Source organism: Colletotrichum gloeosporioides (assembly GCF_011800055.1).
Source record: "Colletotrichum gloeosporioides strain Lc1 chromosome Unknown consensus_54, whole genome shotgun sequence".
Lineage (NCBI taxonomy): Eukaryota > Fungi > Ascomycota > Sordariomycetes > Glomerellales > Glomerellaceae > Colletotrichum > Colletotrichum gloeosporioides.
Genome location: NW_025544699.1, coordinates 1,631,939 through 1,653,317, shown reverse-complemented (window position 1 = coordinate 1,653,317; position 21,379 = coordinate 1,631,939). Strand labels below are relative to the sequence as shown.

At 52.1% G+C, this 21,379-nt stretch overlaps 7 protein-coding genes and 1 pseudogene across 8 annotated transcripts; 5 read left to right on the top strand and 3 right to left on the bottom strand.

The window, feature by feature from the left end:
- Positions 1-960: 960 nt before the first annotated feature.
- GCG54_00004953 (Protein ZINC INDUCED FACILITATOR 1) lies at positions 961-2,990 on the top strand (the record flags this gene model as incomplete). Its single annotated transcript, XM_045404989.1, has 4 exons — positions 961-1,021; positions 1,084-1,390; positions 1,546-1,655; positions 1,747-2,990. The coding sequence occupies 4 exons, from the start codon at positions 961-963 to the stop codon at positions 2,988-2,990; spliced, it is 1,722 nt and encodes a 573-aa protein (XP_045262932.1).
- A 959-nt stretch (positions 2,991-3,949) lies between these two features.
- Positions 3,950-5,865, bottom strand: GCG54_00004952 (FAD-linked oxidoreductase ZEB1; the record flags this gene model as incomplete). Its single annotated transcript, XM_045404988.1, has 3 exons — positions 3,950-4,929; positions 4,983-5,431; positions 5,591-5,865. 3 exons carry the CDS (start codon positions 5,863-5,865, stop codon positions 3,950-3,952), a joined length of 1,704 nt encoding a protein of 567 aa, XP_045262931.1.
- Positions 5,866-7,750: 1,885 nt separating this feature from the next.
- On the top strand, positions 7,751-9,258 carry GCG54_00004951 (uncharacterized protein; the record flags this gene model as incomplete). The annotated part of the gene is made up of 8 exons (XM_045404987.1): positions 7,751-7,898; positions 7,967-7,992; positions 8,051-8,087; positions 8,138-8,208; positions 8,258-8,280; positions 8,349-8,508; positions 8,569-8,678; positions 8,733-9,258. The coding sequence occupies 8 exons, from the start codon at positions 7,751-7,753 to the stop codon at positions 9,256-9,258; spliced, it is 1,101 nt and encodes a 366-aa protein (XP_045262930.1).
- A 431-nt stretch (positions 9,259-9,689) lies between these two features.
- Positions 9,690-10,171, bottom strand: GCG54_00004950 (annotated as a pseudogene). Its single transcript has one exon. A coding segment is annotated over exon 1 (482 nt).
- A 55-nt stretch (positions 10,172-10,226) lies between these two features.
- GCG54_00004949 (uncharacterized protein) lies at positions 10,227-12,739 on the bottom strand (the record flags this gene model as incomplete). Its single annotated transcript, XM_045404986.1, has 8 exons — positions 10,227-10,373; positions 10,484-10,562; positions 10,588-10,653; positions 10,716-10,896; positions 10,963-11,176; positions 11,223-11,517; positions 11,868-12,666; positions 12,706-12,739. The coding sequence occupies 8 exons, from the start codon at positions 12,737-12,739 to the stop codon at positions 10,227-10,229; spliced, it is 1,815 nt and encodes a 604-aa protein (XP_045262929.1).
- Positions 12,740-13,233: 494 nt separating this feature from the next.
- On the top strand, positions 13,234-15,667 carry GCG54_00004948 (uncharacterized protein; the record flags this gene model as incomplete). Its single annotated transcript, XM_045404985.1, has 2 exons — positions 13,234-14,333; positions 14,395-15,667. 2 exons carry the CDS (start codon positions 13,234-13,236, stop codon positions 15,665-15,667), a joined length of 2,373 nt encoding a protein of 790 aa, XP_045262928.1.
- Positions 15,668-17,970: 2,303 nt separating this feature from the next.
- On the top strand, positions 17,971-18,807 carry GCG54_00004947 (uncharacterized protein; the record flags this gene model as incomplete). The annotated part of the gene is made up of 1 exon (XM_045404984.1): positions 17,971-18,807. One exon carries the CDS (start codon positions 17,971-17,973, stop codon positions 18,805-18,807), a length of 837 nt encoding a protein of 278 aa, XP_045262927.1.
- A 1,543-nt stretch (positions 18,808-20,350) lies between these two features.
- On the top strand, positions 20,351-21,229 carry GCG54_00004946 (Protein FMP32; the record flags this gene model as incomplete). The annotated part of the gene is made up of 2 exons (XM_045404983.1): positions 20,351-20,742; positions 20,800-21,229. 2 exons carry the CDS (start codon positions 20,351-20,353, stop codon positions 21,227-21,229), a joined length of 822 nt encoding a protein of 273 aa, XP_045262926.1.
- Positions 21,230-21,379: the final 150 nt, after the last annotated feature.

The window sequence follows — 21,379 nt, the reverse complement described above, 5'->3', positions numbered from 1 at the left end:
ATTTTACGGATGGAGATTCGAGATTGGCATTTGTGAAAACTGGTGGGATTTCCTCCGTAGTTTTTGAGTTTTGCCCAGACACTCTTCTGGTTCTCTTCTGGCTATTATGGTGTTCTGTTCACTGATGGTGGGGGCAAAAAACTCATGGCCATAGTTATGGCCCCGGAAACCAAGAGATAGCCCCCAGCCACTGCCATTTTGAGTTTTGATACGCGCTAAGCGCCAGCTCATCACTTAGTCTGGGGTCAACGTCATAGAACACAGTCCGTTCTTTGCTCAATCTCATTAGCTCTGAGCTATCCGTGGATGATGTCAATTGCAAAATGGCTTTCACATGATACAGACTAGAAGACAACCCATTGAAAGAACTGTCTTCGACTTTGAAGGGCTGCGGAATAACTTCGGAAATTGAGTCCATGCAGCTGCAAGTCAAGTTAGCGGTTAGCCACAGATGACGCTAACAGAGCCAAAGTTGTTTCGGTGTTTGTTCAGCAACAAAGAAGGCCGGGAACCTTATCTCTGTACAACAGTCTAATGCAGCTTTCTGCCTCTTCTTCCGGTGCAGCATTCGCCCTTCCCGACGGCAGCTCCCGACATCACACTTGCCAACATCAACAGCCACCAAAAGGATGAACCCGGGGGAGGCAACTCACGTGTGTGGCCAATGGCCACTGCAGATCGCTCGATCGCTAACTGGCTAGGCGGTGAGGTGGATGCTGCATGGCCCGGTGGGTCGGCTGGCGGACCGTTAATGCCGTTATTACCTGCCTCTCCCCCAACCTTTCATGACCCCGCAGCGGTGCAGCACTCGCTATCAGAAACCACTCCATCTCACTCACCCTTCCTCTCTCAATTTTTTTTTCATCCCTCTCAATTCTCCCAACATTCAGCCTGAGAGAGTGTGAAGAGAGAGGCGAAGAAGCGAAGACGACGGGAGAACTGGAACCGTGACATCGAATCATGCCTCAAAGAAAAGACAGGGACCCCAATGCATTTCCGACCCGACAGCTGCTCGTTCTTGGTAAATCACACCCCTCCATCTTGGTCTCTATGGCCTGCAACGCGCTGACACCGCAAACTCAGCAATATGTCGATTCTCAGAGCCCATCGCCTTCAACTCCATTCTGGCGTACACGTTCGACATGGTAAGGGACTTGGGCGTTGAAGACAAGGAAGCACCTTTTTACGCTGGTCTTTTGGTTTCTGCCTATGCCGTCGCGGAAGCTCTCACCTCCATGGGCTGGGGCGCGTTGTCCGACCGTGTCGGGCGGAAGCCCGTGGTGCTTTTCGGGCTTGTGGGTGTGGCCACCTCCAGTTTAATTTTCGGTCTCGCAAAATCCTACTGGGTCGCACTCTTGGCACGATTCATCGGAGGATCATTGAACGGTGAGTCTCACAACCTTTCAAGAAACGCAACACAGCATGACGCTGCGAAAGACCGCCATGTCCATAATGTTCAACCAAACAACTCCAAATCCCCTTTCAATGACATCATTTTGGTTTTCACGCCTCATTTTCATCATCGAAAACTAACGTTTTAACTAGGCAACGTGAGCGTTATGCAAACTGTTTGGCTCCCCCTCCCATTGAATCCTGGCATTCCCTAACTGTTAGGCAGATGGTGGCTGAGATGGTGAAAAATCCCGATCACGAACGTGAGTTTTCCGCCAAAATCCGGGGGCAAAGACCGGTGGCTCTGTCTTACTCGGCGATCCCCTGTGTAACCTTGCTAACAATTTTGATTAGCCAGGGCGTATGCCGTGCAGCCGTTCGTCTGGACTCTTGGCGGCATCATTGGCTCTGCCATGGGTGGTTTCCTCGCCCAACCAGCCAAGTTTTACAAAATCTTTCCTGAGGATGGACTGTTTGGACAGTATCCCTATTTGCTGCCGAATCTCGTCTCCGTCATTGTCATTATAGCCGCCGTCATCCAGGGAATCTTCTTCTTGGAGGAGACTTTGCCGTCGAAGCATGACTCGGAGGAGGACTACACCGAAGCCGTGGCCGATGACGACTTTATCGACGAGAGAACCCCGCTCCGAAGAGCTCCGCGACGAAGCCTCAACCACCGCCGGTCGATTTCCACCAGCCACTCGAGGCCGCGTTTTGTGGAGTCCAGTCTGCCTCTCCCGATTGAGCATGACTTTGATCTCAGACGCTCATCTTTTGGAACGGTGCACTCGATCAAGGTTGTTTCCGACGAGCTGAGGAGCGATTTGCTGCGCCAGAATGGCCACCAGAACGGCCGCTCTCAGCAACCGCCCAACAACAAGCCCAAAGCCAAGACTTTCAACTTCACCGTCATCATGCTCACCATTACACTGGTCATTTTCTCGTATCACCAAATGGCGGCTGGCTCGCTTCTCCCCACATATATCCTCGATGAGCCCGCGGCGCCTCATGGACAACTTGATCTGAGGGGCGGCCTTGGTTATGACGTTCATGATGTTGGAACATACTTGGCAGTGAACGGTTTTCTGGGACTCCTCATTCAGGGTGTCATTTTCCCGATTTTTGTCGAGAGGGTCGGCGTTTGGGGCTCTTTCATCTGGATGGTCGCGCTCTACCCGACGGCGTACATCCTGATGCCGTTCTTGTCGGCCTTCCCCGACGTCCTCACACAGGCCGGCATCTACTTTTCTCTGGTGATGCAGAGTTTCTACGGTATCATTGTCGGCCCGGTCACGCTGATCCTGCTCAAGGATGCGACGCCCTCGCCTCAGGCGCTCGGCAAGGTCAACGGCTTGGCCATGTCCGGCGCTTGTCTTGCCCGAACAGTTTCTCCGCCTCTTGTCGGTGTTATTTACAGTTTCGCAGGCTCTGCAGCGGCCTGGTGGAGCTGCTCTGGTATTGCTTTGATTGGAGTCTTGCAGGTTCTCTGGGTTCCGAGGAAGCATATTCATATCGACCATGTGGAGGTCGACAACGGGCTGGCCCGGCAGCTCACGAACAACTCGCAGAGAGGAGATGAAAACCGCGGCCGGGTTTGAGGGACGGTTTCCACACATACATGGTTATGGAGTTAATGGGCTTTGATTTGCTACGAGTTTTGGCCGCCTCTTATGATGATGCTATTTGGTTTCTCGTTGCAGTTATCATGGGTCATACACGGGAGTTCTTCACGATTTTTTCCATCTACTCACGGCACTTACGGCACTTGTGGCACGCACGGCTGAAGTTGGTATGATGCAGTTTGTCAATGCTTGGTCTTAATGAGGGCTTCTTTCTAGGATTAAATAAAACGTTTCGTTGCTACTTGCGCTCCCTTTGAATATGAGAGTTTGAGATACCCAACAGCATGATTGCAGTCAAGATTGCGTAGTATGTGTACAGCAAAACACGGCAGTAATCACAACGCAATTCTAGATTTACGAAGACAACATACCAAAGCACGAACTCCTAACCACACCACATCTACTGTCACAACCGAAGCAGCAATGACATTGAATACAGCAACTATCATCATGGCTACGCCTGAGTTCTAATGTTCAAGAGCTGCGACTATGATGCCTAAGGTCGCAGCTGTGCTTATGTTGGATAAATGACCGGGAGATAGGGTTCGTGCAGATAGACGCTTTGTCTATCGAGAGAAGCCGCATAGTCAACTTATGTACGCCGAAATTGAAACTCGAACACAAACGTAGAAACGTAGCGAGGGCGACAGGCACGTACACGATGAGAATATCATTAAGCAAAACAGCGGAAGGAGCAAAGGGGCAAATGTAAATCTGCAAGATTGCGATATGATCGCTACAGTGATATTATTGAACCTAGGTCATAGGTTGGCGCTAAAACGTCAGACCTCAGACACAGCATGAGTACCAGTGTCAGCACCTGGAGGCTATTAGATTACACTAACATTTACACAAGAAGTAAAGTATGTACAGTCCTTGTATTACAATTCCAAGGACGTTTGAGAAACTTGAGGGGATGCCGCCGGGTCGGCTAGTCAGCTACGGCACATGCGTCCGTCGTTGGCAACGGACCAGGCATCGCTGCCAACCGCAGCAACGTTGTACAACAGTCCCTTGGGATCGTACTTCTGCTTGATCTCAAGAAGCTTGGGGTAGTTGACACCGTAAAAGGTGTTCTGCCAGTCCTTCTGCTGGAAGTCGGCCTCGTTGATGTAAGCACCGGCGCCAGGAGTGGCGGCCTCGATGACAGGCTGGACAACCTCGGTCATACGGGTTTGCTCGGCAACCATCTCGGAGTAGGGGACCTCGAAGCTCCAGGGCAGGGTAAGGGAGACCTGGACGATGGAGTCGCGCCATTGAGGCAGGACGGCGTTGTCACCGCCAAAGTGAGAGACGTTCAGTCCGACGCCAATGTAGGTGACACCGAGCTCGACGAGAGCCTGGGCAGTGGGGCCGAACTCGGGAAGCTTGGAACGGGGGAGCAGGCGGCCGCCGAAGAGCTGGGTACCAACTTGGATATTACCAGAGGGAAGAGGGCCCCAGTAGTTGTTGTAGTGGTCGCGGTAGTTATCGAAAGCAGTGTAAGTGGGCTCGAGGTCAACACCCAGGAGCGCGAGAGCATCAGTCAGAGGCTTGAGGATTGTCTCAACCTCAGCCTGGGTCTTGTTGTAGGCAGTCATGGCGGGAGACTGCAAGAAACCAGGGCCGAAGAAATAGATGATCATGACGCCTTGGTCGACGATAGCAGGGAGGGCAGCGTGGAAGACGTCAATGACGGAGTACAGCAGTGCCGTGTTGTTGGTATCGACAGTCACGGCAAACTTGGCGCCGGCGACGGGGGCATCGGGATGAGCCTTGACGGTGATGGAGGTCACGACGCCGTAGTTGCCGCCACCACCTCCGCTAAGAGCCCAGTAGAGGTCCTGGTTCTCAGTTCGAGATGCCGTAACGAGCTCTCCGGTGGGAGTGACAACGTCGAAAGACAGGGTGTTGTCGGCAGCCAAACCATAGATGGCTGTGGTAGTTAGCGACAAAGTTACTGATATCGATCACAAACTTGACACTTACTTGCAAGAGCACTGTGTCCACCAGCCTGGATGTATCCTCCTGCGAGACCAACAGTAGGGCATTCTCCGGTCACAACAACCAAGCCAGCTTCATTGGCCGCAGCAATAGCCTCGAATCCCTGAATACCGGCGCCGGCCTTGAGAGCCTTTCCGACGTACTGCTCATCCTCCCAGTCGACGATCTCGGTGCCCTTCATGTAGTGGGTCCAGACGGCAAGACCACCGGCGCCGGTGGAGCGGCCATTGTAGTCGTGGCCGGTGTTGCGGATGACGAAACGCACATTCTTCTCGTCGGCAAACTTCAACGCCGCCTGGATATCCGCAGGCCCGGAAGCATTGACGGCGTAGCTGACATAGTTGCCCAGAGTGCATGAAGCATTTTGCGGCAGGAAGGGATCGCAGCTCGCGTTTGCGAACAGGGGTGCCATCACGGAAGAAGAGGACTCCATGCTGTGCGCACGCGCGAGTCATGGTCAGCAGTTGTTCATCTCGTCTTGCAGTTGATCACCTCCCAGATGAGCAAAGCTCGGCCGGACGTGCAGAAGACGCGGTGAGGGCAGAAAAAAAAGACTCAATTGCAGAGCAGAAAAGAGACGGAGAAATACTTACTGAACCTCGGAGTAAAGCCATTCATCCTGCAGCCGTGCGCACTCAGTCGCATTGTAGTTCGCGCCGTGGCATGGAGTTCCCAATGGGACCGTAGCCACGAGACGCCCGCTGACGGTCGCGTTCAGCTTCGCCCACTCACACGGGGACGGCCATCCCTCGTCGCCGGGGAGATATTTGCACGAGGGCGTCGTGGAGTTGCTGCCCACGGGCGAGGCCGCGGCAACGCTTCCGCCGGCCAGCGCCAGGGAAGCTAGATTAAGAATCGAGGAGCGCATCTTGAATCTCTCTGGCTTGGCGATGAAGAGAGGTGTGAAGGGGACGGAAGCTGGAACGTGCTTCTTTCGCTAACCCGCTGCAGGAAGGCAGAAAAAGTTGAGGGCACGAGGAGAAGGGGGATCAGAAAGGGGGCGTCGCGCGCGGGAACCGTGGGAGGGTGTGAGGGTTTCTAATATCGAGTCTGCGACGCTGCCTGGTGGTCTGTCGAATCTTGCGGCTTTCCCCTCAATTCGTCTGCGTAATTGGATCCGGGTCCCGTACACCCGCTAGACGAAGGGAAAAGTGGCGATTGTTCGGTGAGACAAGCGGGATGCTGGTGAGCCTGGCTGTGGTCCCGGCCTGGGTAAGCAATGCCATGCGGTTTCCGCGCATGTCTGCACAATTCAGGGCATGATCTCCGTAAGCGGAGGAAAAAATACCGCCTCCGAGTCGTCCGGCCGGCAGTCGGGGTTCCTGCATATGCAAGGGAACTTTTGGTTGGTACCAGCTGAAGAATCCAACGGCATCGAAGACGGGCTTTGTCCTCTTTAGCATAAAGGCAAGCACAGCCCTAGACTCTTGTTCGAAACCCCTTGAACCAACAGCAGCTGCAAATCAGCGAACTATTCAATCTTGGCGGTGGAAACCCTGCCGCGGGGGTAGCATCTGCAAGGGAGCGGCGCGGGGGACCCGCTTCCCGGGGTTGGAACCGTTCAAGAGAGGCTGTTCCTCCGTGGTGGTCCGGTGTTCTCCGGTTGGGCTGTTGACCGACCCAGGGCCTTGACTCATGTGCCCTGCGGGCCGGACCAGTAACCGTGAACCTTAATTATGATAAACGAGGGCTTCGAGTTGTTCTACAGGCTAGAAAGCCCTGAAGATAGGGACTTCTCTGCCGTATCTCCCAGAATCCTGGCTCCTCATCTTACTTGCGCCCGGCTTGCGTACGACTGGACGGCGTGTTGTGGGAGGGATTTTGTGGCGGAATGTTGCCGTCGAACTTTTGATAAATGACAATATTTTGCCTGCCCGTGTGAACATTTTACAGATGAAGACAGATGAAGATGGAGGCAGAAGTCGCAGATAGAGATGGCATACCGATGCAAATGCATCTGCAAGGTCCTGCGCAAAATGATGGTCCGCTGCACCGGATCCGAGAGGTCTAGAATTCGTTTGACGGTGATTTCGTTCTCGGCAACAGTCAACACGGACCCAAGTTGCCCGTGAGTCCGTGAGAGACAGAAAACCTCTCGTCTTTGACCGATTATTGGGTACCATCAACGTCTCGTTCTTGGTTGGTGTTTCTTGATGGCGTGTGTCCTTCCTTGAACTTCTAAATGCGAGCCCTATGCGTGGATCACGCACCGTGAGCACTTCAAACACATCGGTACCAAGTTACCAAGTTAGGGATCCAGGTCGTGGGAACCCCTGGCAGATGTGTTGTTCATGTGCTCGTGCGAGCTGGAGCCCTCAACTAGTTCACACCCACAATGCCTGACCTGAGCCTAATGTACGAATATCCGTACAGAGTGCGCACACTTACCATCCGGCCGGTGCTTCTGATCTGCAACGATAGTGTATGGCTGTACGCGCGCCAAGCAGGGCGAATCTTTAAAGACCTCTTGTGGGGCATTCTTCACCGGCCACAACTTAATATTAGCAGCCGTACCCAGGGCAATTTCGACGCCTCGCATTTGCAGTGCCGCATCGAAGCATGCGGAAGCAAGGGTCTGCCACACCTCCGCAACAGATAATGGTGTGCGTGTGAGACGTGGGGGAGAGAAAGCTCTGCGCATCTTACTTAACAGTGTGGCTGTCCTGGCCCCCCCTTCGGATTGAAGAAGCGTTGGAAGGTCTTCTCGAATCCTTTCCAGCCCTCCGAGCGCCCAACCAACTCCCTTCAACGACATGGGCTGGACGTACGGCGCCCCAGACGACACGCCGACCGATGGCCCACGAATCACGGCGGTGACGACCACCTTCACGTCGATTGCGCTCATTCTCGTCTGCTTGCGATGGTATGTCAGGACAACTGTGGTCAAAGCGGTTGGTAAAGGTGAGTTTGCTCAAACCGCGATCTGCGGGGCCAGGGGAGCACGGTCGACTGACGCGCAGGCGAACCAGATGACTGGGTTATCATCGTATCTTGGGTATGCTCAGCATCGAACTCTATCTTGTCACCACGTGAAGTTAACCTTTTGATCACAGCTTGGAGCATGTGGCTACACTGTCTGCAGTGTAATTCGTTCGTCACCGTTGACAATACCGTCTCACCCCTGAAGCTAACAGAGACAGAGACGAAATGGGGTCTCGGTATCCACGTCATTGAAGACATGCCAACAGAGAATATCCTACACTTTGGAAGGGTGAGTAGCTATGTATCTTGATTTGGGTTTTGTTGTTGACTCGGAACAGTTACAATTCATCGGGGGTCCATTGTAAGCTGAATCCTTCACGACTTATTCAACACAACGGGAGATCGGCAGAACTGACGATTAACTTCTAGCTACGTGCTTGGCATCTGGGGGTTCAAGATGAGCTTGCTGTTCTCTTACCTTCGATTCTTCCCACAAGGAGCCTATCGCATCGCTACGATTATCGTTGCTGTCGCTGTAACCATGGGCCACATTGCTTTCATTTGCGTCTTCATTTTCTTATGCACACCTGTGAGGATTCGAATGATGCCATCATAGTCTTCAAACGGCCTACTGATCCTTGTGGGATAGGTTGAGAAACAATATGACCCTTCGATTCCTCCTGAAGTTGGGCATTGTGTCGACGCCATCACCTTCTATTTGACGTTCTCTTCCCTGACTATCGTCTTCGACGTCATCATGTACGGCCGTTCTTCACTCTAGCCCCTGACATCTGCTAACCTTCTCGACAAAAGCATGTTCCTCCCCTTCCCAGTTATCCTTAGATCCCAGATCCAGCAGCGGAAGAAGGTGGTCCTCCTTGCGCTCTTCATCCTCGGCGTCTTCGTCACCATCATCCAAGCGATCCGAATCCAGACCATCAAGAACTTAGTTAACTACCTCGACTCCGCGAAGAGCATCGAATGGTCCGTCATCGAGAACGACATCGGCATCATCATCGCCTGCGTGCCGACCCTAGCCCCGCTAGTCAAGTACTTCGCCGAGAAGAGCCGGAGCAGCACTGCCGGCGCATCACGTACCAAGAATTCGAAATACGCGCTGCAGACTTGGAGGACGGGGCGGAGCGGCATGCAGCCCCTGAGTGCTGGGGTTGATAGGCATGCTTCCATCAGTGCCACGCGCACGACGAAGCCGGATGATAGCACGGAGAACATTCTGGTGCAGGAACCATCGGGAATCACGAAGACGACAGACATCCAGGTTTCAACACAGGACGGATGGTCAGACGTCGAAGATAAGAATAGTAATCATCAGGCATAAGGAGATTCACATGGTTTAAATCTACATTGCGTCTTCCACTGCATAGCGACATCTCCGTGTAACCATTGTTCCTGATACATTAACCTCTGACCAGTCGGTTCTGCGCAACAGCATCCCCTCGTGTGTTATCCTTTGAAATCCTTCGCCTGGCCCATACAGAACGCTTCTAAGAGTCTCGATGAGGCGCTGAAAGTTGAATAATCTCGAAGGCATCACGCAAGTAGTCCTCCGTGTTTGACTTGCTTTGAATGCTCGAGTCTACAGGTAAAGTTGCAACAAAAGACGTAAACAGGGTCACCATTGTATGTGTCTGCTCACGCATGATTACGCGCAGGACGCAAGGGGAAACAACAAATTCATTGTGACTAAAATTGAAAAACAGCTCCTAAACATGAACCAGACTTCTTGACAGCTAGTGAAAGAGTCCATCTTCATCTTTCTCCTTGATCATGCTGTATTTCATCCATAGAAAGTCCTTTGTGAAGTGTTCGTAAATACTCATCAAACCTCTTAGTCTCGTCTATAACCGTCCTGAGATGCAAATACTCCATCGGGCAGCCTTTATAGGAAGCTAATTGCCGCGCTGTCGAAATTGCGTTTCGAATTTCTCTACCATTAAGGTTTTCTTCAGCAAGTTCGTCAAGATGCTCTGAGATTTGCGAAACTTTGATGCCATGCTCCTTAGAAGTCGTGGATTCCCTAACCCGTGTGTCCACGGATTCCAGACGCCGGAGGAAATTCTCCCACACCTTCAGTCGCTGGTTCTTGTCGAGGTTATTGTACCTTAACGTAAGCTGTAACCTTGATTTGAAGGCCTCGTCGAAAGTTCCCACGCGATTTGTTGTCAAGATTATTATGCCTAGTCACGATTAGACAAGAGTTTCAGCAGAGGTTGGAATGAATAAATCACCATCGTAGTACTCCAGAAACCTTAAAAACGCTAGATTGACTGTTTAGTGCCGGGTATTCTAAGCGCGTCCGGGAGAAGCATGCACACCTGATACTAGTGCGTTTCTCTCAATGCTTGAAATTGAGCGCTGCTCTAGAAAAACATCGGCTTCGTCGAGGAGGACAACTGAGGCGTTCAGGCTACGACTCGTGATGAGAGTGCAACACTGACTCTGACTTACCGCAATTCCATGCCTTTCCCGAAAGGGACACTTGTTCCAGGTACTAAGTATCAAATCAGTGAACTAGTGCTTTCTATGTTCAACAATAAATATACTCTCTCTACTTCATCGGCTCTTGTGCCGATGTCGCCGCAGGTTACCCTATAGAGCGGCCTTCTTGCAACTTCGGCGACACTACCAAATATCAGCGTTAGCGGACCTCATGACAGAACGCATATATAGTTCAAACCTTTCGGCTGTCAACGTCTTTCCGCTGCCAGGTCCCCTACCAAGCGGCCAAATCAGCAACTAGTCTTCTGAAGCACAAGACCTGAAAATAGTTCATACCCATGAAGCAGGATGCATAGCCCGTTGCCCTTCCCCTCTATCAAGTCAAGGTTCTCCTCCTCTCGCAATGTGTTTGTTACAACAGCTTTCACAAGATCTTTGGTGTTTGTGTCAATAACCAAATCTTCAAAAGCTCTATCATTCCACGTCACATCCTGGATGAAGGAAACCCTTAATGTCTCTACATGTTGTTAGCAGAGAGGCTTCGCTCAACCGGTACCCCAGATCTCTGAAATCATGAACATACTCCATTCTTTGGTGTTCATATCGAATGCCTGTATCCTTGAAGGAAGACACATGATGAACTCGTCATCCTGGGGGTCCAAGTAGGTCGGCGTGTCGATTGAGACGAGGTTGGATCTACGCGAACGCCTGGAATGCTCAAAATCAAAATCATCTGAGCCATCGCCAGGATGCATTTTGTTGAAAGTCTTGTAATCAATCATGAATCTTGACTTCGCCTTTGAATCGTCAACAACAGAACAGGGTCAAAGCGGTGAAACGCACCGTGAACTGTATAGTGTTGCTTTGAGGTGTAATGTAGGAAACATATCTCTGATGACGACATTTCCAAAACATGGCCCCTCGATTTCGCAAGGCTTTGACAACGTCAGCTTCAGCATATTGGAGGGGGAAAAAAGGAAGATCTTGAATCGGAAATTCCTCATTGGCTGATCTTTCTGGTAGTTGTCCAAGGGATATCCTGAATGATCGGCGCTGAAATGATCCCGTGAAAATCCAGTCTGTGACGATGACAGTTGAATAAAATTTGTCCTCTTCATCGCCATCATCATCGCTGCTACTATCGTCGTCGTTGCCGTCGGAGGAGGAGGAACGGCGGGGAACACGGCGGGAGGAAGAAACGGGACGGGGGCGATAATCAGAGGTAACATGAGTGCGGGAGAAATGCATGGGATGCGCGCGGGTTGGTGGATCAGGATTGGGGGGAGGAGGGTACTGAACATAACGGGCCCTGTGTAGAATGGATTCTCGTGGTGGGGGCTCAAGCCATGATTTCGCTGCAAACCCTTGGAAGAGGGAAACTTCCCAACTTTCCATCCTTGATATCAAAACCAATTTTGGCCTCTAGCTATGGTCAGATGGCGAGTTCGAGCGATTGCGGGGGATGCCAAGTTACTAACAAAAATATACCTCAACAGTTCCGCCGTGATCATTCCTCTTGCAGTCATCTCCTCGACACTGTCCCATGTTTTCTTCAATCGATCCTCCATATAGTCTTGAAGCAGATTGATCTGAATCTGGAAATTCGACGCCATTCTCGCTTTGGCCTTTTCGATTTCATGACGACTATGGTACCACCAGAGATATGGGTAGACGATGGCACGAAAGCGGTTGTCAACAAATTTCGGGTGGTCAATTTCCTTCAAAGCCGACTCAGAGAGCACTTCTAAGGCCGAAAGTGTCTCATCTGAAATAATATCGAGATACTCTCCGATGAAGAAGTGCGAAAGGTCTTCTTCTGAAGTTTTACCGTCATATGAAGATTTCCATGGAACCGAGCCTTTACAGCAGGCAAACTCTCTGATCACAAGAAAGCTGACATCCTTGTTACGCTCAAGGTAGAGTTCCATGGAACGTATGTGCCGACTGCTCGCCAAATGGGCGCCATACTGACTACTTTCGACAATCCAAGGCACGTCCAGATAGAACGAGTTTCTCTCGTGTGCTTCTTTTCCGTGACATTTGATGTGGAAAACTAGCTGTCCTCTTGGTGGACCTGTTTTGACCGGTTCGTTTTGTTGTTCTTCCAGGTTCCTAATCTTTCCGTCAACGTTTTCGAGACCTTCAAATATTTCGTTGTCGGAAACATCGTTCGGAAGCTTTAGGAACTGACAGATCTCGCTCCGCCAATCTATTGTGACGATCTGTATCGGCCGGCGTCTAGTTTGCAAAGGTTTGTCTGAATGTCCAGTGTGAATTGTCAGCCAACCTGTGATATTTTGGGAGAATGGTCACCAGCCTTCATCACCAGCGGGTGGTACTTCCTCGGACCACTTCTCCATAGTGCGTTCAAACAACAACTCGTGATTATCAATGGGTTCTGTGCGTGCTTCTGGTATGAAATTGTCTAGTATCGCGCCATCGAAGGACGGCTGCGGGCCTCGTTGTCGGTGACGGTCGCTTGACCCGGGGTCAAATCTAGACTTGCGGCATTGATTTGAACATTCATTTCCATCAAAGGGAGAAGCGGGGTTCGACACGACAGCCGTAGTGCTGCCGGATTATCTTACATTTGTAGGCAGCATACCATTGGTCCATGAGCGAGCCGGTCCAACAAGAGCTTTCTGCCAACACTTCGTACCCCGCGATCAGGCTGCGCGTGGTTATCCGCGGCGGCTGCATCTCAAAAGCCTACACTTTGGTTCAAGATTATTATCCATGACGGTGTCTTCAAGAACTTGACTCATAAAAGATTGAGTTCTATAAAAGAGACATCTCGTCAAAGGAAACTGCATCACGGCTTTAATGCGCATTTCTTTGACGGCTTACCTACGATATGGAAAAGCTTTCAGATGAGTTAAGACGTCAACTAAGGCTTTCTTCGACCGAGGGGAAGAAATCAGAGACAAAGAAAGCCTTGAAGAATAGCATTGTAAATCTTCAAAACCAGCCGCAAGAATTTTGCGATGCTCTCCACGCCTTACACCTTCAGATACAAGGTAAGTTTTCACAGTTTGGAAAGCCTATCCGTCTATCTTACAACGCTCCAGAGGCGAGTTTAGGCCTTTCAGACATCAGTAACATCATTGTTTTGGACACATCTCTCCTCTGGAAAATCCCAGCTTTTTGTCTCCCAGTGGCATGCGTCTTCGATCCTGGGCAGATGGTTCATCGTTTGCATGCCTTACGAGCCGCGAGAATTATGCGAGACCCTTCAAAACGCAACACGCTCGATTTCTGGCTCCACACAGGACTCGACAATTGGATCGCTTCCCAGGCACAAAGCCTGCTGATGATTCAGGTAGGATACAACATGACACACCAGATGGAGCACTTCAGTCTGGAAATGACGGAATTCCTATCTGCCCGCCGGCCCACCGTTTTCTTGTTGAATTCTTTTCTTAACTCTGAAGGTCGCACGGCCTTTGGAGATTTTCAACCAGAGAAAGTCCTGCGGCAGCTATCTATCCAAGCATTAGAAAAGATTCCAGCGCCGCAGCCTCTGTCCTTCTTGGTCTGTATCATGGAAAGGTTTCAAACCGCAAATTCATGCACCGACTGGGCAAATATTATTGGTCTAATCATAGACTACATTGACGACTTATACATTATTCTTGATCTTGGAGTCGTCCACGCCCAACATATTGAGCTCTTGCGAATCACGTTTAGAACTCTACTCTACGACACCCAATCCCGGGACCGTTTGAAGATCATGTTGATGAGCAGTCGTAAACTGGAACCTGCAGTCGATACGACGGAAATAGTCATCAGCCCGACTGGAAACCGTCGTCTACCTTTGAAGTTGAGCTTGTCATCAGTACAGAAGCGTCTTCTGTCAAAACTTCAAAAAGCCGATACAGCAGCAAAGAAAGCAGCCAACGCTACAGCCACACGCGCGGTGTCAGAGGCACTAGCGACGACAACATCAGAAGGCCGGTAAGCAACTCTATTATACAAAGGGCATGCGTCATTTTCCGAAACTGACAGTCTGCCTCAGAGGGCTGGCCTCCGATATGGCTCAAACAAACGCTGCCTCAACATCCAATGTGCCAGCTTCTTCTGAATTAGTTGGCCATTCGAGCGGGACGCAAAGTTCCCAGAAAACGAGGAAAACGATGTACAATACTCATTGTATACACGACAATTGTGTCTGCTGCAGACTGAACGATATCAAAGCTACCCAGAGACCTTATGCAGCATCACTGGGCGCAGACCATCGAGGCACGCAGCGCCCCAAGACCCAACAAACTTTTGCTGGCGAAAACCAACACAAAGTTACTATTGCCATTCTTTGTGCCTTGCCACTGGAGTCGGACGCTGTCGAGGGACAGTTGGATGAATACTACCCAACAGACTCACTACCAACCCACAAGGTTGCGTGGGATACCAACACATACTCTAGAGGAAGGATCGGTCGTCATCATGTCGTTATTGTCCACCTCGCTGGCATGGGAAAACGCGACGCCGTTGCTGCAGCCACCAATTGCAGGGCTAGCTTCCCAGACATCAACCTAGCGTTGGTTGTTGGTATTTGTGGCGGAGTTCCCTCGTATGTCAACGAGATTCAGAGGGAAATTGTATTGGGAGACGTTGTTATCAGTGAAGGTCTCGTCCCCTTTGATTTCGGGAGACGGTATCCTGACCAGTTCGTAATGAAAGACGAGCTGGTTGGTATAGTGGGAAAACCGCCGTTAGAGATAAGATCATTGCTCAACAAACTGAAAGGCCAAAACGGCCGGAAGGGTCTCACAGAGAGGACATGGCAGTATCTAGGAGACTTTTCACATGATCTTCAAAATTATGCGGTATATCCAGGGGTGGACGAGGACAAGCTATTCGCGGAAACCTACCGCCACAAACATCGCTCCTCGTCGTCTTGCCGGATTTGCACCGATGACAATGATTCGGTATGCGAAACGGCCAGATCATCATCTTGCGAAACTCTCCAATGCAGTAACGACAAGTTGGTCCGTCGAACTCGTCTTGTTCAACAAGGTGGGTTGGGTCCAGCGATACATTTTGGTCTAGTGGCCTCGGGGGATCAAGTGATGAAGTCAGGCCAACATCGTAACGATATCGCAGAGCGATATAAAGTCATAGCCTTCGAGATGGAGGGTGCTGGGGTGTGGGACACTTTCTCCTGTATGGTTATAAAGGGCGTCTGTGACTATGCCGATAGCCACAAGAACAAGAAGTGGCAAAGATACGCTGCCGCTACGGCGGCAGCTTGTATGAAGGCAGTGCTGGATGAATGGAATATGACAAGCTAGTTAGTATACCTCCGTGGGTAGCTCCCGGCCCCTGTCGGTGTCTATACACTTAACTTTCCTAAGTCGCGTGAGGTATGATATGTTAAAGATCGAAATCAGTATGGTAATAACCACGGTTATCGCTACGGTGAAATCGTGGGGCGAATTTCAGGGAGAACATGCATAGATCATTATGTGCTTAGCTATAGAAGACCTGTTGCCGATTGCAGGAGAAAGGAGTTGGGAACCTGTTTTGCGAAACCGGATATGCCTCATTTACTCGTCATATTTCGCTTTGATGACCACCCTTGAAGTACACCAGAACTATACGCTGCACTAGTGTAGCTTTGCTTCGGCGACCTTGCAAGAGCCGAATTCAAGAAAGTGCTGTTGGCATTGACTATGCTACAAGCCAGCACCACCAACATAAGTGATAAATACGCACACAACCAGACAGGGTTGGAAGACTTGTGTATAACGATGAGAAGGGTCAAGAACTAGATTGGAAAGATTAGCAAACGAGAAGGCTGTCGTGCTTTATAGTCCTCGAACCAGAAATAGCAGCGCCCCGGAGGCGGCCGATGAAAGGTTCAGCATCATGTCGATGTTGTGGATGGATAAGAAGTATCCCGAGGACCCGAGGGAACGGTTGCCCAGTGTATAAGTGTACAGAAAAGCAAACACTGCCGAACATCTAGCCTGTCCCCTGTTCGGTGGCTTGTTTGAAAACCCTTGGCAGATCGAGGGACAATGCTGTGGCTCTTAGAAGAGCACTCAGGAGATTTGCCAATTCCATCGGTCCAATCAAATCAAAAAGCGGTTCCCAAGGCTACAAACAGCTACGTTGTGCGAATTTTATCTGCTCCTGCAATGTTATTCTTCTTGATGCCGGGGCTGGGCGCTGCACTCTGGGATTTCTCTATCTGATCCAAGGCCATTGTGGTTATCTTGGCCTCGACTTGGCTGAGAGTATTTGGTTCCTCTTCCTGATTCTTGGAACAACCAGATATATTGCAATGTTTTAGTTGGTACCGGAGTGTGGGCTTTGTCTGGGAGCAGATCGCCTTCTGCTAGCCTGTTACCTGCCTAAACTGCGGGAAACTCATTGGTGGTCCGGTGGAAACGTTTACTCTCGGGCATGAATGTTCAAAGCGACAGTGAGCATGGACCTTGAATTTTTGGCGTGATTTTTGCAGGGGATCATTCATTCTCGGGCTGAAGAACGTTGGATGCTACCAACTCAGACTCAAGATTCCCAGCCAGACTGATGGTTTGAGAGAAGACTTATCCGATGATGGCAACGGAATCACCCGATTATTTCCAGTAATCGAGCTGGACAATCTGGAGCATCGATTCATTCAGTAGGACTTTCCATGATCTACGTGGCGTGTTTGCTTGCCTCATCTCGAGCATATCACGCAACCACCTCTTGGCCACGTGCGAGGCCCGCCGAGGGGCATGGCAGACATCGTTGTCAAGCGCAAAAGACATCACACGCAATGCCCAGAAAACCACTCTCGAGTCTCGACCTTGAGATCAAATGCCAAGGAACATGTTTGTCCCAAATTCCTACCAGCTGAAGCGGCCAGCACGAGTGACCCTTGTCCCCTGCACCCCGCAAACCAACAAGCAGGTTCCTGACCACCTCGTTTCTGATCTCTTCTTTGCCAGTCGAAAGCAGGAGCCTGATTTCTTGCAGCAGCTAGACGCAGGGAAAGCACTCCAAGACCACTCTCTACCAACATTGTCAGCTTCGAGTCTCCTTCATTTCCAAGCTCAGTCCCATTGTGCAACCGTTCAATGCAAGCAATAGTCGCAGAGAGGCACCTGCGTCGTTGGATGCCGTCAAGCCGATTGGTCTCCCACTTTTCGGTATGCAGGGGTTTCCACCCCCAACGCCCGCGTCTGCCATTGACCAGTAATGGTCCAAGATGGATGAATATCGCTCTTTCAAGAAGTCAACTTCGCTAGCGTCTGAGGCGATGTTTGCCCTCACCATCCGGGCGGCGCGGAGACTCGAGGATTGGCCCAGAGCCAAGGGCTCACTCGATGGTTATCGATGGATTGCTGGAACGACTGCATCCGGCGTGGGACTTGAACATTGCGAAAGAACTCGAATCTCAACCTTTGAGTTCTCTATAAAGACACTGTTCTACTGAGGCGTCATGCGTCCTCCCTTTCTGTCTTCACTCGTTCCAGCTCATCCTCAGGAGCAGACAAGAGCATCACTTAATCCTAACGAGCCCACCGACCATCATTCAGTCTTTTCACCCTTCAACGCCTCTTCTCTTCTTTTCTGCTCATTCACAACTACAACCCTCATCATGCAGTTCCTTACGACCATCCTCGTGACAGCTGCCGCCGTCCAGGCCGTCGCCCTCCCAAACCCCGTCGCCAGACCCGCCCCCAACCCAGTCGCCGAAGCAGACCCATGGTGTACCAAGCCCGGACAGCCATGCTGGAAGCGTGCCGTCAACGCCATGGACAGACGCGAAGCTTTCCCGGAACCCGTCGCCAAGCCGGCGCCGAACCCCGTTGCCGAGCCCGAGCCATGGTGCACCAAACCCGGCCAGCCCTGCTGGAAACGCGCCGTTGAGGACGCCATGCTAGAAGCCGTCAGGCGCGCAGCCCAGCCCGAGCCCGCTCCCGTAGCAAAGCCCGCCCCCAACCCCGTCGCCGAGCCGGAACCCTGGTGCACCAAGCCTGGCCAACCGTGCTGGAAGCGCGCCGTCGAAGAAGCCATGAAGCGCGAGGCCCTCCCGGAACCCGCTCCCGTCGCTAAACCCGCGCCTAACCCCGTGGCCGAGCCGGAGCCGTGGTGCACCAAGCCCGGCCAGCCCTGCTGGAAGCGTACTGTGGAGGACGTCATGGACGAGATGCTGCGGCGCGAGGCTCAGCCTGAGCCGGCTCCCATCGCCATGCCCGCTCCCAACCCCGTCGCGGAAGCTGCTCCCTGGTGCACGAAGCCCGGCCAGCCTTGCTGGAAGCGCGCGGTCGAGGCCATGGAGAAGCGCCAGCCTGTTCCGGCGCCTGCTCCCGTTGCGAAGGCCATGCCGAACCCCGTTGCGGTGGCGGACCCGTGGTGCACGAAGCCTGGGCAGCCGTGCTGGAAGAGGGCTGAGCAGGAGGGCAGGGTTGTTCCTGTCACGACGGCCTGGTGATGAGGTACGCCGTGTCCTTGCTTTGCCCATCAGACACCACTCGCTGACAGGTCTGGACAGCTTTGTCTCAAGACCGTCGATCGACTCCGGCCAGGCCTTTTCCTTTCTCTTGTGCGATATTTGAAGGTCAGGGCGTCATAATAGGGGTCGCCATAATAACTTGGGAGGAGAAAAAAATAACCACAAAATAATGCACGACCACCATATACAAGCACACTTTCCTTCGCCATTCTCTTCTTGTTCTTCTTCTTTTCCGTGGCTACTTGCCGCCGGTGCGACGTGGGTGGTCACTTGTTTCTTTCATAGATGGCGGCAATCTGCGTAGCAGAAGGAGCCGCCCTTTTCTTCGCCCATGTATTTTAGTGGTCGGGGTTTTCACTCGACGCGATAGTCCTGGCGAGGGGACTTTTGCGTTAGACGGAATCCACTGGGGACGCTTGTCCTCGTCGTGTAATATAGGAATGTTGAGGATTCCGCATATTTGGCTCTTTGTGATGTGACCCATGCGCAAAATTGGAAGGCGCGACGGGAGCCGGCTGTAGTGGCTCGTGGAAGCTTCAGACATGGTGATTCAAAGTTCATCGACTTGTTCGCCATAGACGCGCGGATCCTCGTCGTCCGTCGGCCGGATGATGGGCAGGTCCTGATGGCATCCAAATTTTCCGAGGCTCGGCAGAGATGAGGCTGAAAATTTCGACAGCGCGACACCCACCTCAACCAAACGGCAGATTCAAGATGTCGTCTCACGCGACAAGCAGAAGACAAGCCCTTCATAAAACATCTCGATGATGACAGGTTATGAGGCCGAACGCGTCAGTCGTCCCAGAGCAGGAGATCTGCAATCCGGGATCCTCTACACGAGGCAGGCAGCGAGGCAAGGCAGAACTACGATGCCTACACTCTTGATAAGCCAGGATACACGTCACAGATGGAAAATTCGCATCGCGGCAGACCAGACACGCGCACAAATACTACGCGTGGTCGAGAATATGTACGTTCAATCATTGCGCTCCTCCTCACTTGCCCGAAGGCATAGAAGCACCGCACCCAAGATTGTTCGATTCCTTCTCCATTTCGATCTCCGTATCCGGTGGTCCTGGGCTCGTACAAGCGAACCTCTCACCAGAAAGAATCACGAGAACATGAATGTGATTTTTTGCGTTGTTCAATAATATGAAGAAGAGAAGAAGAAAACAAGCAAAGGTTGCGTAGCGTGGACCAACTTTTGTAGCCGCGACGAGATTTTTTCGTGTGGCTGCCTCAGGCACACGTGCTAAGGCGACCGTCGCCGACCCAAGTGACCCAGGCGGGCGGGACCACCTGCCCTTTCAAACGGGAAGGGTCCAATCGGCCCCTGCGCTTTCTGTCGCTGACACCCGCGGCCGGTCTTCGGCAAGGTGCAGTTAGGCAGTGGGTCGCCTGTAACAACATGCCGTCACTCGCTGTCGGCGACCATCTCCATTTCCTGCCCTCTTAGATGAGTCTCAATCTCCCTCATCCCCTTAGATTTTCGTCACAACACAACACCCACGGATAAATCAAGATGGCCAGACCAGCAGCATTGGCGGTTGACGCCGTTCCAAGATTTTTGCTCCCGAGACTCAGCTGGACTGGTCCTGCGACAGCTTCTCAGGCCCTGAAACCCCTCTCGGGATCGGAATGCCATCCGAGCTCTCGCCGACAGCTGCATAGCCAGCCGAATGCCCTCCACGGCGCAACCCGATCCCCGCGATCCCGCTCCAGCAACACCGCCAGCACCACTCCCTCAATTCTCGAGAACCCTGCGCTAAGGAGATCTTTTCACGCGACGCCCGCGAGGCAACGTGACCACCACTTCGACACCCTGAAGTTTGTGCAGCGGCTAAAGTCCGATGGTTTCACGGAAGAGCAAGCCGAGGCCATGATGAAGGTCCTCAACGATGTAATCCAGGAGAGGTAACACACAACTCCTCGCCCTTGATCTCGAGGCAGCCGAAACTAACGTGCCAAAAGTATCCAGAACCTCACCCGAACCATGGTCCTTCGCGAAGACGCCGCCAAGGCCACCTACACCCAGAAGGTCGACTTCGCCAAGCTGCGCTCCGAACTCCTGTCCGCCGATAGCACCGAGTCGAACACCACCCGCGCATCGCACGAGCGCCTGTCCAACGATATCGCAAAGCTGAACTCGCGCCTGCGCGACGAGATCGGGCGCACCCAGGCTAGCGTCCGCCTCGACCTCAACCTGGAGAAGGGCCGCATCCGTGAGGAGGCTGTCGGGCAGGAGCTCAAGATCAAGGAGACGGAGACCAAGATCGAGCAGGAGGTGGCGGCGCTGAGGGAGAAGCTGGAGCAGGTCAAGTTCCAGACGCTGCAGTGGTTGATGGGTGTTTGCACTGGTTTCGCGGCGCTGTTGCTCGGTGCTTGGAGATTGCTCATGTAAAAAGTCTTGGATTTTGGGTGGTTGCGGTGCCTTTCAATGTGATGATGCGGACGGGATTGCTGCTGATCGGTTCGAAAAGGGTGCTGATTTCATGTGGGTTCCTCCCGCGGTAGAGCGCCTATGTCAAGGAAAGCAGTATGTGTTTCCTCT